General features: G+C 35.6%; 1 protein-coding gene across 1 annotated transcript; it reads right to left on the bottom strand.

Moving 5' to 3' along the window:
• Nucleotides 1-13,891: 13,891 nt before the first annotated feature.
• On the bottom strand, nucleotides 13,892-15,303 carry LOC138319860 (uncharacterized). The gene has a single exon (XM_069262989.1). The coding sequence runs from the start codon at nucleotides 15,246-15,248 to the stop codon at nucleotides 14,301-14,303; it is 948 nt and encodes a 315-aa protein (XP_069119090.1). The 5' UTR covers nucleotides 15,249-15,303; the 3' UTR covers nucleotides 13,892-14,300.
• Nucleotides 15,304-15,505: the final 202 nt, after the last annotated feature.

Here is a 15,505-nt window from a genome sequence, read left to right as displayed (position 1 = left end):
CCATACATAACCAGATATAATATACGTTAGTTAAAAGTTAATTAGAAAAAACATGAAGAACAACTTAATGACGATGCCTTATTAAATATGACAGAGTATTTTAATAGAAATTTCATTACTTTAATAATTATTCTATGACCTTCAATGAAATTCCATTTTTGATTTATAATAATTTGTTTCCTGTTTGAATAAGTTTGTAACCCATACATTTCTACATTTCTATAATAAAACATGTGTGATTTCCAGTCGCTAATTGTAGGGATTTTCTTCTTCAATTTACATAAGTATACATAATATTGTATCATAAGGAATAAAAAATTGATAACATCTTTGTATTTATTATCCAAAATTCCTAGAAACATGATAATTGGGGTCCTTGAAAGTTCTTAGTGATATTTCGTTCTTAAAAGGTATAGAAAAGATGACAAAAATGATTGTACATGGCAACATTCCCAAAACAAATGTATTAACGTTTCTCTCCCCACTTCGCAAAATGTGCACCGTTCCGTTTCGCTTAATTTAACTTGCATTAATTTAGTATTTGTATATACTATTCTGTGAAGAAGTTTGAATTGGAAATTTTGCAAAATTGTGTCATCTGTAATATATCTTGGAATTAAGTAAAACTCTGACCTAGATTCTTTATGTTTCCAAGACCTAGGAATTGCATTCAAAATTCCATAAAATTCAATAAAATTAATATTCAAAGTATATTTCACACAAAAGTTATCGTATGATAAAAATTCATTATTCCCAACGAGGTCACCAATAAAGTATACACCATTTTCACACCATTGTTTATATAATATTATATTATTATCAATTTTTAGGTAATTTATGTAATCTCAAAATGTTAGCATAAATTTGCATTATTGCATTAAACACTTCAATAAATGTTAGAGATAGCTATTGCCAGTATCGTAAAGCTGTTGTACAACTGTAGGATTCTGCTTCATTGGTTTTTTGAAACACCCAAAGTTGAAACGTACATGAATGTTAGGCCTAATATCACCGATTCACAGTAGATAACGGAAGAGGACTTGTCAGTCCCCTGAATAAAATGCATTGACGTGCTTCTTATCCAACTCAAAGACTGGTGTCTGCAACGAAAATGTTACAGTGTTCACACTGTTTTCCAGCCGTTGTAAGTCGTGGACTTGTAAGGCCGATCTATATTTGGTTTCATTCTTGATCCTCTTCTTGTTGCGCAACGAGGTGATATTTTACATTATGTATATTTTAAAATTACTATTCACAATTAAAAGTTTTAAAAGGTTTAAAAGAAACAATTTCTGGTAAACAGCGAAACAATTTTACTAGCTTACATCTTTAGAGTCCTGTTTGCTTCACTCAATAAGTTTTGCCAATGCAATTTATCAAGTATCAACCTAGACTGGATCGTTGCTTATTTAGGTAATTTATTTATAGCAATAGTAGTGATTGTGCAATATATCTTTATCTTCTTATCGTGAGTTATTGGGATGAAATCTGAGTTTCTTATTTAGTGACACAGTGACAATAAAATAGATCACTCATTATTTCAAACATGGTTTGTACAATAACTTAGTTAATAGCATTCAGGTGTGAATTTGATATGCAGATTTGTCCAATGGTCATTGAGTCTTGATTTGAAGGAGTTTAGACTTAAAGCTGACACGACTGTCTCAGGGAGACCGTTCCAATCATTTACCACTCTGCTTGAGAAACAGTTCCTCCTGCAGTTTATCCTGCTTCTGTATTTTTTCAGTTTACTTTGATGTCCTCTAGTACAGGTATTGTCCGTTACGAAGAATTTTGACTTATCTACGTGATATATTTCCTGTGGGATTCTGTAGACTTGAACCATATCGCTTATCTTTCGTAGGTACTGTAGTGATGGTAGGCCTAGTAGTTCTAAAAGTCGTTCGTGGTATGATTTATTTTGGATTGATTTCACTAATTTAGTAGCCCTTCGCAGTACATTTTCTAGTGAAATAATGACCTTTCTGTAAATAGGGTTCCAAATTGAACTTGCGTATTCTACATGCGGTCTGATTAGGACTTTATATATGTGTAAAAATGTGTCCTTATCCAGATGTTCAAATGTTCTTTTGACTAATCCGGTCATTTGATTTCATTTTAGTACTCTTTTTGCGATATGTTTGTTGAATTTTAAGTCCTTGTCGAAGGTTACTCTCCAGTCTTTTTCCTCAGTCACCTGTTGAATGTTGATTCCATTGCCTTCTAATGGCATTGTGTATCCATGTCCTCCATTGTTATGTCCAAGATGTAGAGATTAACATTTGTTGATGTTGAAAGACATTTGCCATTTTATAGACTACTCAATTACATTGTCCAGATCTTATGAATAATCTGAATTAATGATATGTTCCTCAGTATTTGGGCATCCTATGATCTTAGCGTCATCTGCAAATAGTTTGGTTACAGCGTGGATATTTTGTGCAGGTCGTTAATGAATATGAGAAATAGAATAGGGCCAAACACACTGTCCTGCGGGATTCCAGATTTTACTTCTTTCCATTCAGATTTTTCTCCAAAAACCACTACTCTTTGTTCTCTTCCAATAGGAAAATCTTCTATCCGTTGTAATTTTTTGCCCTTAATCCCATAGTTTCTCAGTTTTAATAGGAGCCGCTTGTGTTGAACTGTGTCGATGGCCTTTATGAAATCTAAGGAGATAATATCCACTGGTTCTTTTTGTCCAGAGTGTAGGTTATATGTTCAATCACTTCTAAAAGTTGTAAAGTGGTCGATCTCCTTTTTCTGAATCCGAATTGCCGGTTTGATAGCAGTTTGTGTTTTTCTTAGTGTTCCATTACTTTATCTGGGATAATTTTTCCATACATTTCCCAATGATAGATGTTAGACTTACTGGCCTATAGTTTTCTGGGGATTTTCGATTGCCTTTCTTGTGTATTGCTGTAATGTTTGCTTTTTTCCATTGTGACGGTAATTTTCCTTCTTCCATAGATTTCCTAAAGAGTATTCCTAGAGGCATCAATATCTCATTTTTTATTTCTGATTACTTTGGGGTGTAATCCATCCAGCGATTTTGTGGTTTTGAATTCGTCTAGTTTCTTCATTATTGTAGGGTTTTTAAGTTGACATCTTGAATCTCGTCATCTGTAACTCTGTTTGTAAATAATGGTAAATTGCCAGCTTTCTCTTCAGTAAACACGCTACAGAAGAATCTGTTTAGTAGATTTGCTTTCTCTTTGTTGTAAACAATGGCGATTCCACTCTCGTTCACTAGATCTCCTAGGCCCGTTTTCACCTTAGTCTTTTCCTGAACATATTTTCAAAAACTTTTACTGTCTGTCTTTATATTTTCCGACACTTTTTTTTCAAACGTTCTTTTTGCTTCTCCACATATATTGGTTGCTAAATTCCTTCACTCTTGATATTTTACAAATTGTCGTCTGTTCTTGCAGGCTTATATTAAATTTTATTCCACAGTCTCTTTTTCTTTTTGATGGCATCCATTGATTCATTTGTAACCCAATAGATTTTTTCTTTCTTTTCCGAAAATACAAATACAAATAGGATAGTACATGTTGTAACGAACAACACAGCGTCGTCGACACACAACATGTAAACATTTGAATGTGCAAAACTGTACAACAATGCATATTCGAAGATATACGGTAGTAAAATAAACAATGTAACTGTTCTACATTTGTTTTTACACACGTACATGTGTTCAAACCTATTTTTGATACATAATCCTCGAACGTATGATCGGTACTGAAAACAATTAACAGTTACAGATGCGGACCATCATAAATTCATCCGTGCGGCTCCAAATGGCGTGTGACATACTCAATCTATCGAGAAATGAAGTTGAGTAGCCTTTGGTTAAAATCAACAGTGTTAATACTATACTATTCAATTCACCACTGACTGTAAATATTATACAATGTATATTTTTTAACTAGCAAATGCTCATAAACTACTATAATTCTATAGGTACACTTAGGTTAACTTCAGGTAAGTACATGTACTAAGAAACTTGGTTTTATTGCATGGGTAGCAATGCAATACAGCCTCAGGCGACATGAGTGTATTGCCCTAAACCAGTATTACACACGTAGGAATGAAAGAATATTTTATATCCACTCGGCATATCATCATATTGACGTGTTTCCCCACATACACAGTAGTTTGGTTTTTCCTTGTTTTTTTGCGAAGAAAAGGTTTTTTTTGTTCTGTTTGTCAACTGCCCCTAAGGCCACACCAGTTGATCAGTTGTTTGTCGGGAATCCCGCTCCTAAAATGCTTAAGTTGAAAAAAGGTTAAAAAAAATTGCAGCGCATCTTAAAAAAATCGGCAAATCCTAGATTAAACTATATCTGAATATACTTTTAACCTAATAGGAATAGCAGAAGTTGACCAAAGCTTCAACATGAGAATTAAAAACAGCTTATATTAAAATGGAAACTGGGAACAGGAAATTCCACAAAATAGAAGCTGTTGTATATACTAGACTTACAAATTCTACACCAGCATTTTCTGTTGCTCCAAGTGAAACACCGCCAAATGGAATTTACACAGAAATAATTAATTCCATGAAAAAGTTCAGATAATCATTGCTACCGGAATATGTCACAAACAATCGCTGATGCCCTGGAATAACTATCACTGCACTCTGGGAATTCATGCTGAAGCCATGACGAAAAATCTAACACAGGAAGTGATGAGCTGAAAAATACAAATTAAAAACCGACAGCAGAAACTCAGGATAACAATCAGCACTAGATAAACGGGTGGGAACGGTGGGTTTTTTGGCAAACGCATCTATGGGAGCAAATATTGTGCGGCTTCCCTGTACGTGAAATAGATTAAAAAGGATGTTATCCACCCCCAACTGGAGAGTTCCACTGCTTTAGAAGGACAGGGGGCGTAACTCGCATGTCTTCATCTGATAAATTGAACTAATTGAGAGACCATTAGTTCTTATTATCAAATAGAAGACAAACACAAAATTGATATTTACCAAGACTAAATTTTAATTGAAAATGTCCAATGAATAACAACCTACATGATAATACTTAGCCTTGAATGGGAATATTAAACTATATCTGAATATACTTTTAACCTAATAGGAATGGCAGAAGTTGGCCAAAGCTTCAACATGAGAATTAAAAACAGCTAATATTAAAATGGAAACTGGGAACAGGAATATAATAGACTTACAAATTCTATACCAGCATTTTCTGTTGCTCCAAGTGAAACACCGCAAATTGACAACATTAAATGTTGTCACCGCCAACAGAAATGCGTTACAGTCAGGACAATTCCAAGTAAAAATTGCCAAAATAAAAATAAATTTGCTGTGTAAAGCAATATAAAAAATTGCATATAAAATACTAAAATAACAAGATGCACCATACAAATAAGTGCCAAGCTATATCAAAAATGGCATATAAAATGCTAAAATAACAAGATGCACCATACAAATAAGTGCCAAAATAACAAATATGAGAAAGAGCAGATGTCAAGATGAGCCAATTGCTCTGCTGGAAGGGTAATCACATAATAGAATCACATTAAAGAGGACACCGCCCCAACCAAAATTTGGGCGTATTACGGCGACCACAAATAAAACCAGCAATATCAAACTCTTCCTCCAAAATATACAAATCAATGCAGCATAGCAAAACAAAATTAATCAATAAATTTTGTTATGAATTTTTTTTTATTGTCCTGACTGCATGCACCAACTGAACGAAACATGCACCAAACAATTACCCACTATATTTGCTTAAAACTAAAGCAACCAAGCCCAAGTGCCTAATTCGCCAAAAGGATAAGAAACTCTTTCTGCGCTAGTTACAAATGCCGCTACTTGCTACAAAAACATAACACTATCTAGCTGACTCAAGTGAACACTATCCGAAAACATAGCTAGGTTCTTATTAGATATTTCTGGATATCTTATGTAACAACCACCTCTCGCCTAACAATGCCAAACCCTATCTGGCTAATGATTCTCAATGGAATCAGTTTAACTATGGAATAACTTCACTCCGCCAATTAATGTGAGGTGAAATGGCTGACCACACCAGTCTAGTGGTAGGGAACATATCCTAAATATTCGTCAATAATCCTTATCATCCTATGACTTAACTCGCATGAATTAACTTGTGCTGCATCACTCCTCCACAAGGTATCACTGTAAAAAGCGAGTTGAAAAATAATACCGACTACAAACCACTGATAATATCTGTATTAACTTAACTAACAACTCGGGTGAGATTGGAAGACAGCGTTCAACTCTATCATTTAGTCTTGACATGCATTACCGACATCTGTTTGTTTTTGACCAGACTTATTACCTACTTCTCCAGAATTTCCATACACATAAGGGAGCCACAACTCCTGGTCCCCTGCTTCCATGGCAACGAATTGTGACGAGCCTTTTTAAGATGAAACTGTTCGTCATAAGATTTCCATGTCAGTCCCCCAGTTCTCCTGGCCCCTCACCTAACTGTATGCATATACTTTAACAACCCAGAAATATCCTCAGGATAGGCAGATGTATAGACAGAAATGAAAATAGTAAAATCATCCGTCCACATATCAATGTCATTTATCTTCACACTCTTTTTTTTTCTTTTATTACCAACTGCTCGTTAACAACAGAAAAATGTTTATCTTCAACAATTGAGGCAGGTTTTGACAAAAGCTGCCCAAGGCCAACAAATTCCTTATTCCCTCTCAAATTAATTACATTTTGATTATTACTGTACCAGGTCTGATATTTTCTAAAATTAGCACTTATGTTGAAATGAAAATTAAGCATATTGCTTTATTATATCTAATTGTGAAAAATGTTAAACTGTTGAATGTTAATTCAATGTAAGCTTAGTATTGTTTTTATAATTTTTTTCAATAACAGATATATCAAAAACGAATAAGGGTATAATATGATTGAAATACAGGCATTTTCATCAATGAAATTCGATCTTTCCTGCGAATCATGGATCGTCATGATTTAAGACTAGTATTCCTAAAGTAATTTCACATTCAATCGTAAGAAGATTTTATGTACTGACTAAGAAAAATCTTTGCAACCTATATAAATTATCTAAAATATTTTCCGTGCCATATTTATCAATAAATCGATAGACTTGTCGTTTTCATAACGCCATTTTACTACTTCTACTTCTACCATAAGTTCCAATATGGCGAATCAAAGTTTTGACCTAGAGCTAGTCTGGGTTGTTTTAATTATTATTATTTTGATTGAAATTTGATATGAAAAGGGGCTCAGTTGTATCATTAAACTTTGTTTTTTTTTATCATATTTTTGAATAATATTGCTTTTCATTTAGTTTGGTGCAAAATTGATATAACTATAATTCGTTCAATGTAAATATTTTAAAATGTATAAAAAAAGAAGGCCAAAAAATTAGCGTGGCAATTAGATCCCTTCGCTTCTGAAAACTTGAAAATGGATTTTTCATCAAAAACAGAAAAATTTCGCTCGCTTGCTCCCAATTTTTTTCCTCAGTTCACAAAGAACAACTGATTTATTTGGTGTGGTCTTACTGTTTTACTAAAGTAAATTGCTTGTTTTTCTTGTTATAAACTCAATGCCTAATCAACATCGATTAGACTGATGGGTCAGGGGAGATTACTCTTTCGACGTTGAAAATCCTTTATTTAGAAACTTTCAGAAATATTAAATTCCAGACATTGTGCGTTACATTTGCATTGTTCTTTCTCACTACGCGGATTCACACAGTTTGAAAACAAAATTTCTTTCATAACCCGATGAAGTTAAAAAATAGTGACATCAATGCTTAATTAAAAGTAGATCAATATAGAACATGATTAACTGTCTTTTATAGAAAAGCAACATTTGCTTCCATCCTCGCGCACAACAGCCTGTCCGCCATTTTGACGTCTTGGTCGAAGCGCAGCGTTATAATGGCGTCATGTAATGGTGACGTCACAATACATGCACGGTCAATTTCACGCCACTTCAATAGTGCCGCTTGCCCGAGCACTATTGCAAATAGTACCTATGTGTGTAGCCAATCAGAATCCGGTATTCTGTCACTTATTGTACTAATGCCTCATAATATTGTCGAGGGATGGAATAGTGCCCGAGCCGAAGGCGAGTGCACTTTCTTATCACGAGTCACTTGAACGCTTGCAAATAAAGAGCAATAGCACTGAGCTTCTGCCTGATGAAGATTATGTTCGTCGGATCATGAAAGCGTTTGAAACCGCTAAATTATATAATGAGCTGACTTCAAAGCATCACATTCACGCTGATGGGATTTGTTTAGAACGAATATACGTACCCGGCCTACTATATCTTTCGGCCGGGTACGAACTGGTCCCTATGTGTCGTAGTGGAGCACTGTCTCCGAAAATCACTCGGGCATAGCTTTATATACTTTGTTTGTAGGTTTTCCAATTATTTTATTTGTAAACATGTATTTACATATCATTTTTGTCCAAAACAAACATAATTACCATTCTTAATATCTACCGTACAGCTCACAAGACGTCAAATTCACAATTTGTGGACTTGCCGTATAAATACCCTTCAGAAAGACCTTCATATGTATTATGTAAAAAAATAATGCCTCGATGAGAATTTGATATTTTATGTGGTTCAGTTTTATTGCCTAGTAGGTAAGCGATATCAAACAAGTACGATAAAAATGCAAACAAATGTTTTATAATGGTTTGCATAATTATTACTTTGCTCCATTAGCAGTAATAGGCACCAATTGTAGCTCTAAAGACGACACCATTTTCTGTCAAAAGTCTTTTGAGCTACAATATTGCATCTAGGATTTGTTATGTATGACACTAAATACAACTCCTATAGCTATATTATCAATACATTCTAAGTCATATCATTAATTTAGGTTATAGAACGTTCTAGAATAATACTATGTATAAACATACATGTTTGTAAACATTTTGATTATAAGTAGGGATCTAGAATGATCTATTGATCTATTTCCAGAAAGTTCTGTGTGTTTATTTGTTTACTGTTTTTAGTTAGATATTTCTAGAAGTAGAAGGTTCTTCAATATTCTTGAATTAGGGTTTAGCTATATATACTCCAGCTGTCCAAGGCTAATCAGAACTGTAATGAGACCTGTAATTAGACATATCAAGAATTGGACAGGCCATAATATGAATTTAAGGCAAAGCCTCATAAGTGCGCAACTACGTGTAAAAATGTGAATATAGTTAGGATAATAACCTCAGAACGACATTAAACTTGTAGTCCGATCATTGATTTTTATTAAATGCTATTTTCAACACTATTGATGGATGTTTTGTGTCAAACAATATATATTGATAGTCGTCATATACATTGTACACTATAAGTCAGAAAGAAATATTCCACTGGAATCTCTCGAAGGCGGAAAACTTAGCAACATGCCATGTATCAAAAATACGCGGGAACATGTGCCGTCATCTTTGGCACCAAGCTTCCTGACGTCACGGCTGACAGTGCGCTTGACAACACACAGATAGCTTATCATTTTGACAAGTGCATTTATTGTGTCGCTCGTTTCTTTGTATAGTTATCTAAAACTACTTACAGTAATTTCAAAGTGTATCCTGATGGCACGTTTTGTCTATAGAGAAAATTTCAAATCTCGTCGTGCTGATAACGAGAATTAAAACATGTCTGTCTGCATGGAGGCGCGTGACTTTTCCCACGGGACACGATTTCAAAGTCCAAGGGGTACTGGAATGCATTGGAATCTATATGCTCACACACGTGTTATGTATAGTATAGCTTCGCTCTACGCGGCCTTCGGCCGCGCAGAGAGCTGCGCTATTGTGACTTTATCTGAGGAGTGTTACAACGCATTGTATGGATTTATTCATATTGCCTGGAACTTTACAAATTATCGGTGGACATTCATTTTCCTCGTGGAGTTGTGAACATTGTTAATTAGGAACCTGGAAGGATTAAGGATTATACCATGACATTTACATACAGATACGTAACATTTTAAATTCTCGTATTACTCTTGTACCACCACCAATTATTTTAAATATTGTTAACCATCTCTGTATAATATTGTATATATGATTAAATTGTGAGAAAATAGCAGAAAATTCAAGCTGAAACAGAACTTAGAATTAAATAATTAGAACTTGCTTCTCAAGACGGTTCAAGCAATAAAACTTTTAGGGGTTTAAAAGGAAACAGAGGTTTTGATGTTAGTAGAATCATTAGGTTAGTTCCTCCTTTTCAAGAGAAAGAAGTTGACAAGTATTTTCTGCATTTTGAGAAAATAACTGACAGAATGAAATGGCCTGAAGATAAGCTTACAATGCTTCTTCAGAGTGTCTTGATTGGTAAAGCATTTCTTCTTTGTCTGTAGATGAGATTTCAAATTATCAAGTAGTCAAGAAAGCTGTTTTGAAAGCTTATGAGTTAGTTCCTGAGGCTTACCGCCAGAAATTTCGAAACTCGAAAAAGAGAGATGAACAAACTCATGTAGAATTTGCCAGCGAAAAAGAACAATTATTTAATAGATGGTGTGATTCTAAAGAAATTGATGAGGATTTCGGTAAATTGAGGCAATTGTTGTTGATAGAGGAGTTTAAACGTTGTGTTCACACAAACCTAAAAACTCACTTAGATGAGAGAAAAGTTGAAACACTTAGTGAAGCAGCTACAATGGCTGATGATTACGCTTTCACCCACAAAAGCTCATTTGTTAGAAACAGTTCTCAAGACAAAAACAGTACCACAGGTACTAGTAAATTTGGTCAGCCAAGGAACCCAACCTTTAGTAGCCCTTTTAACGACAAACCTAATTCAGGTGATAAGACAAAGTCTGATTCTAAAACAGATGATAGGGCAGGTGTGGGGTCTCCTTCTGGTCATGTTTGTAATTACTGCAAGAAATTAGGACATGTTATGTCTGAATGTTATTCTCTCCAGCGTAAGGAGCAAAGGCGTAAACAGTAAGTTCCTTCTGTGTTAGTTATGTCAAAGCCTAGTCAGAAACTTAGTGATGTTGTGGAAGATTCTAAAGTGTCTGTTGAGATTAAGAGCTCAGAGTTTGATAGTGTTTTGGAGAAGTACTCTCCCTTTATTTTTGAAGGTTTTGTTTCATTTACTAGTGATATCACCAACTTGAAACCTGTGAAGATTTTGAGAGATACTGGGGCATCTCATTTTTTTATATTAGATGGCGTACTGCCTTTGTCTGAGGAGACCTCTTGTGGTAGTAGTGTTTTGCTTCAAGGTGTAGAGTTCGGTTTTGTTAATGTGCCTCTCCATTGTGTTTATTTAAAGTCAGACTTGGTAACTGGGCCTGTCACCATTGGTGTTAGACCGGAACTTCCCATAAAGGGCGTGTCGCTCATTTTAGGCAATGACTTGGTTGGCTGGAGAAAAAGTTAGGGTGGATCCCTTAGTGTCCTGTATCCCTGATAAAACAGGTAGTGCTGAGACTATTCAACAGGAATTTCCTGGTATTTTCCCTTCTTGTGCTGTAACTCGTTCAATGAGTAAGAAGGTTTCAGATGTTGCAGTAGTTGAGGATCATTATAGGTGACACTTTCTTGGCTCATGATATAGAGGATGTCGGGGGCAAGTGTGATCTTTTGAGCAATCCTGTAGACTTTGATAGTGATAGAGTTGTTTCTAACAAGGGTACTTCTTTGGCTGACATGATGAGTAAATCATCTTTGTCTAGAGAGGAGCTTATAGCAGAACAAGAAAAAAAAACCTTACTGTGTAATCGGGCTTTGAGTGAGGAAGAGGCTGAGAAAGTCCCAGTTTGTTACTTTCGTACGTCAGGTGTGTTGATGCGCAAGTGGCGCCCCCTGCTGTGTCTCTCGAAGAAGACTGGAAGGTTGTCATTCAAATAGTTGCCCCACCGAGGTATAGGCAAGATATACTGAGTTTGTCTCATGATGTACCTATGGCAGGGCATTTAGGTGTGACCAAGACTTATAACAGGATCTCAGATAACTTCTTTTGGCCTAAGCTGAAACGGGATGTGGCTGATTTTTGTAGGTCTTGTCATGCTTGTCAGGTGGTAGGGAAACCTAATCAGAAAATCCCTGTGGCACCTTAGCACCCCATTCCAGCATTTGAGGAACCATTTAGTAGAATCATTATAGACTGTGTAGGTCCTCTACCCAGAACAAAGTCTGGGAATGGGTATCTTTTAACTATTATGTGTGCTTCCACACGCTTTCTTGAAGCCATTCCACTCAGGAATATTAAGGCCCCTAACATAGTCAAGGCTTTGGTTAAATTCTTTACACTGGTTGGTCTTCCCAAAGCTGTTCATTCACAAGGTTCAAATTTTATGTCTGGTCTTTTTCAACCAGTCATGTACCAGCTCCAGATCAAGCAGTATAAGTCTATTGCTTATCATCCAGAGTCTCGGGGTGCTTTAGAACGTTTTCATCAGACATTGAAGTATATGATGAGATCTTATTGTTTTGAAAACAAAAGATATTGGAACGAAGGTATACACGTTTGCTAGATATTTCAAGAAAGTTTCCTTTTCAAGAAAAAAATTCTTTCCTTCAAGGAAGGGAGTGTTATGTATGACACTAAATGCATGTAGTTATTAGATAAGGTAGATAACTCCTATAGCTGTATTATCAATACATCATAGGTTATATCATTAACTCAGGTTATAGAACTTTCTTAATATTATGTATAAACATATATGTTTGTAAACATGTTGATTATATGTAGAGATCTAGAATTATCTATTTTCAGAAAGTTCTGTGTGTTTATTTGTTTACTGTTTTTAGTTAGATATTTCTAGAAGTAGAAGGTTCTCCAATATTCTTGAATTAGGGTTTAGCTATATATACTCCAGCTGACCAAGGCTTTGGTTGGCTCAAAGATCCTTCTGAGGTCTCTTGTTTGACCTCGTTGACAAACAAAAAACAGAAATTTTACCCTCACCGGAAGTACAAATATCTCTGTCCGACGTGGTAGAATATGGTGTGTCTCAGCCAGGGGGACAGAACCCAAAACCTACCTCACAGGGATGAACATCAAAATTGAGGTGGTGTCAAGGAAGAGGTTAAGAACAACAAGCAAATTCGATGAATTTATATCTCCCGCTTTCGTTATTCAAAGGGTCATAACTCCAACAAATAGGGTCCAATCAAAGTCCCGATCGTACTTGGTCAAGGCCCCGAGATATTTAACCATGTTACAAAGTTTAGAGAAAATCCGGTAACATTTGCGAGAGTTATTGAACAGAAACAGACGAAAATGCTGTTTTTCGATAAACAAATTTATTGGGCCATGACCCGCCAAATAGGGTTCGATGAAAGTGCCGAGCGAACTCGTCCAAGCCCTTGGCAATTATTGCACGGTAAACAAGCGTTACAGACAGACGGACAGAAATTTAGTCCTCTTTACGATCATGCAATAGGGGTACAAATGTAGCAGGTACAATTCTTACGCGCTAACTGCATGGTAAATTATTGTAAAACACACACGGAACACATTACATACGTTGGAGTCGACACGTTCGTCCCTAAATCCCACTTTAACAGGACATTAATCTAATCATACAAACAACTACTGTTCATTAGAACTCAAAAGGGTCAGGGAGTCAGGACAACAACATTAATGTCTAAACAATTTAACTTTATTCATTAATTTAGAAAACATAACTGATTTTTTATTGTATATGATTTAACAACATAAATAACAAATAATTCATATGAGTATTACAAGGGTGTAACAAAATATATTACCTATCGGACGGATAACATCTGCTGAAAAGATCGTTAAAATGTCATTATCTAAATGTAAAAATAGACTTATATTTGAAAAAAAAACATGTCATCGAAACATGTTTTCGATAAAAGACCTCTGTAGATTTTCCCATCTGCTATCATAAAAAATGCTACTGATAAGGGTTTCCATGTTATTCCGTCTTTGCATATTACAGAGTTAGATCCCTTGCGGGTAGGTAGGTATCGATTGTTACGTCATTATTTTGTGAGTGCAATTTACGTCGTTTTCTCCGAAATGTATGACGTTACGCTCGCAAACACGTGACGTCACAATCGATACCCACCCGCAAGGGTAGATAACTCTGTACTATGCAAATACAGAATATAGTATCCAGTGATAATATAGTTGGTCAGTGTTCATTTCACCTTTCATTTCTTTGTCTTTAACAGTTTTTTCTCTCTTTTCTTCTCGTATCTAATGAACAAAATCAAACCAAAGGAAGATAAGAGAGATGAATTGACTGTTAGAATTCAGGCACGTGCCGAATGGGTTGTTAGAATAGACACGTGACGGTGTTCTATATGAGGTCCGTCGTGTTGTAATACACATACCGAGAAATTTGTCCAAAAGTTGTGTTCATTGACTTAATGTCTGTAGGTGAATGTGTGAGGGCGTGCAGTTCATGCCAGAGATGTATAGCGTAATTACTTCGCCAGTCGTAAATCTCATCATAAATAAGTCGGCGATCCGGGCCGCTGGGATAATTCAGGCTGCTTTCCTCCACGTGTATTAAATGCGGGAATTGATACTGTAAGTTGTATGGTATAATTGAGCTATGCTGGTCCCATTCACGCTCTGTAAAATTACGATATGTTTCCTGCCAAATGTTTAAAAATGCTGCGTTTTTCTTGGCTATAATAATTCCGTTATTAAGACGTCCAGGTGTCCCATGGTACTCCAAACCCATGCTAAACTCATATCTCCTTAATGGCGCGAAAGACTTTAACACAATGACGTCACTTTCCAGGAATATCCCGCCGTGTTCTTTCAAAACTTCAAGCCGTATAAGGTCTGATTTGTGTTCAGGGCGTTTTACTCTGTGGCCAAATATGGAAGTTGGCGGGTTTGATTTAATGACATGTATCTTGACGAGGTTTCTTAGTGACTTCCACCAAAGACCGACGGGTTCATAGTCACAATGAAGGTAGATTTTATCCGGACGAATAAAAATGGATGCTGACTTTATGCTCAAAAAGTGATGAAATTGTAGATATACACGTTCACCTATCCATATGAAGTGAACAATGTTGGGTACTACGTAATCGTCAGATTTTTCGAGCAATGACGTTTTACGCCCGGACGGTGACGTCACAAATTTGAACACGGGTACGGTTTTCTGTGCAGGAAGGTGATAATCATGATTCAGCACCTCAGCATCGTTTTTCCACGTCACCATATACGTCACTAAAAGGAATGTTAACAAAGCAACCACAATGAGGAGTTTTTTGATGGTTTTTCGTAACATGCCGGACAATATTTTCTCTTAATCCGTCAATAACTGTTGATTTCCTTTAGGCATATCATCTGTGTGTTAATGGTAATTGACAGACAAACTCTGAAAAATACATATAAAAAGTACTTCAATGGCATAACAAAACAATTAATTAAATGAGTCTTTAACTTTAAAATAGTATTGTTTCTAAACCACTCAACGTTTACAATGTCAAATTAGATTAAGCATTGATGTCACTATTTTTTAATTTCATCGGAGTATAATTAATT

This window comes from Argopecten irradians, chromosome 3, assembly GCF_041381155.1.
Source record: "Argopecten irradians isolate NY chromosome 3, Ai_NY, whole genome shotgun sequence".
In the NCBI taxonomy this organism is placed as follows: domain Eukaryota; kingdom Metazoa; phylum Mollusca; class Bivalvia; order Pectinida; family Pectinidae; genus Argopecten; species Argopecten irradians.
The sequence above is the reverse complement of the archived record's forward strand: the minus strand, read 5'-3'. Positions and strand labels throughout refer to the sequence as shown.

Bases quoted from the DNA above. Each gene is read 5' to 3' on its own strand.
- LOC138319860 (XM_069262989.1), bottom strand. From the start codon at position 15,248: ATGTTACGAAAAACCATCAAAAAACTCCTCATTGTGGTTGCTTTGTTA.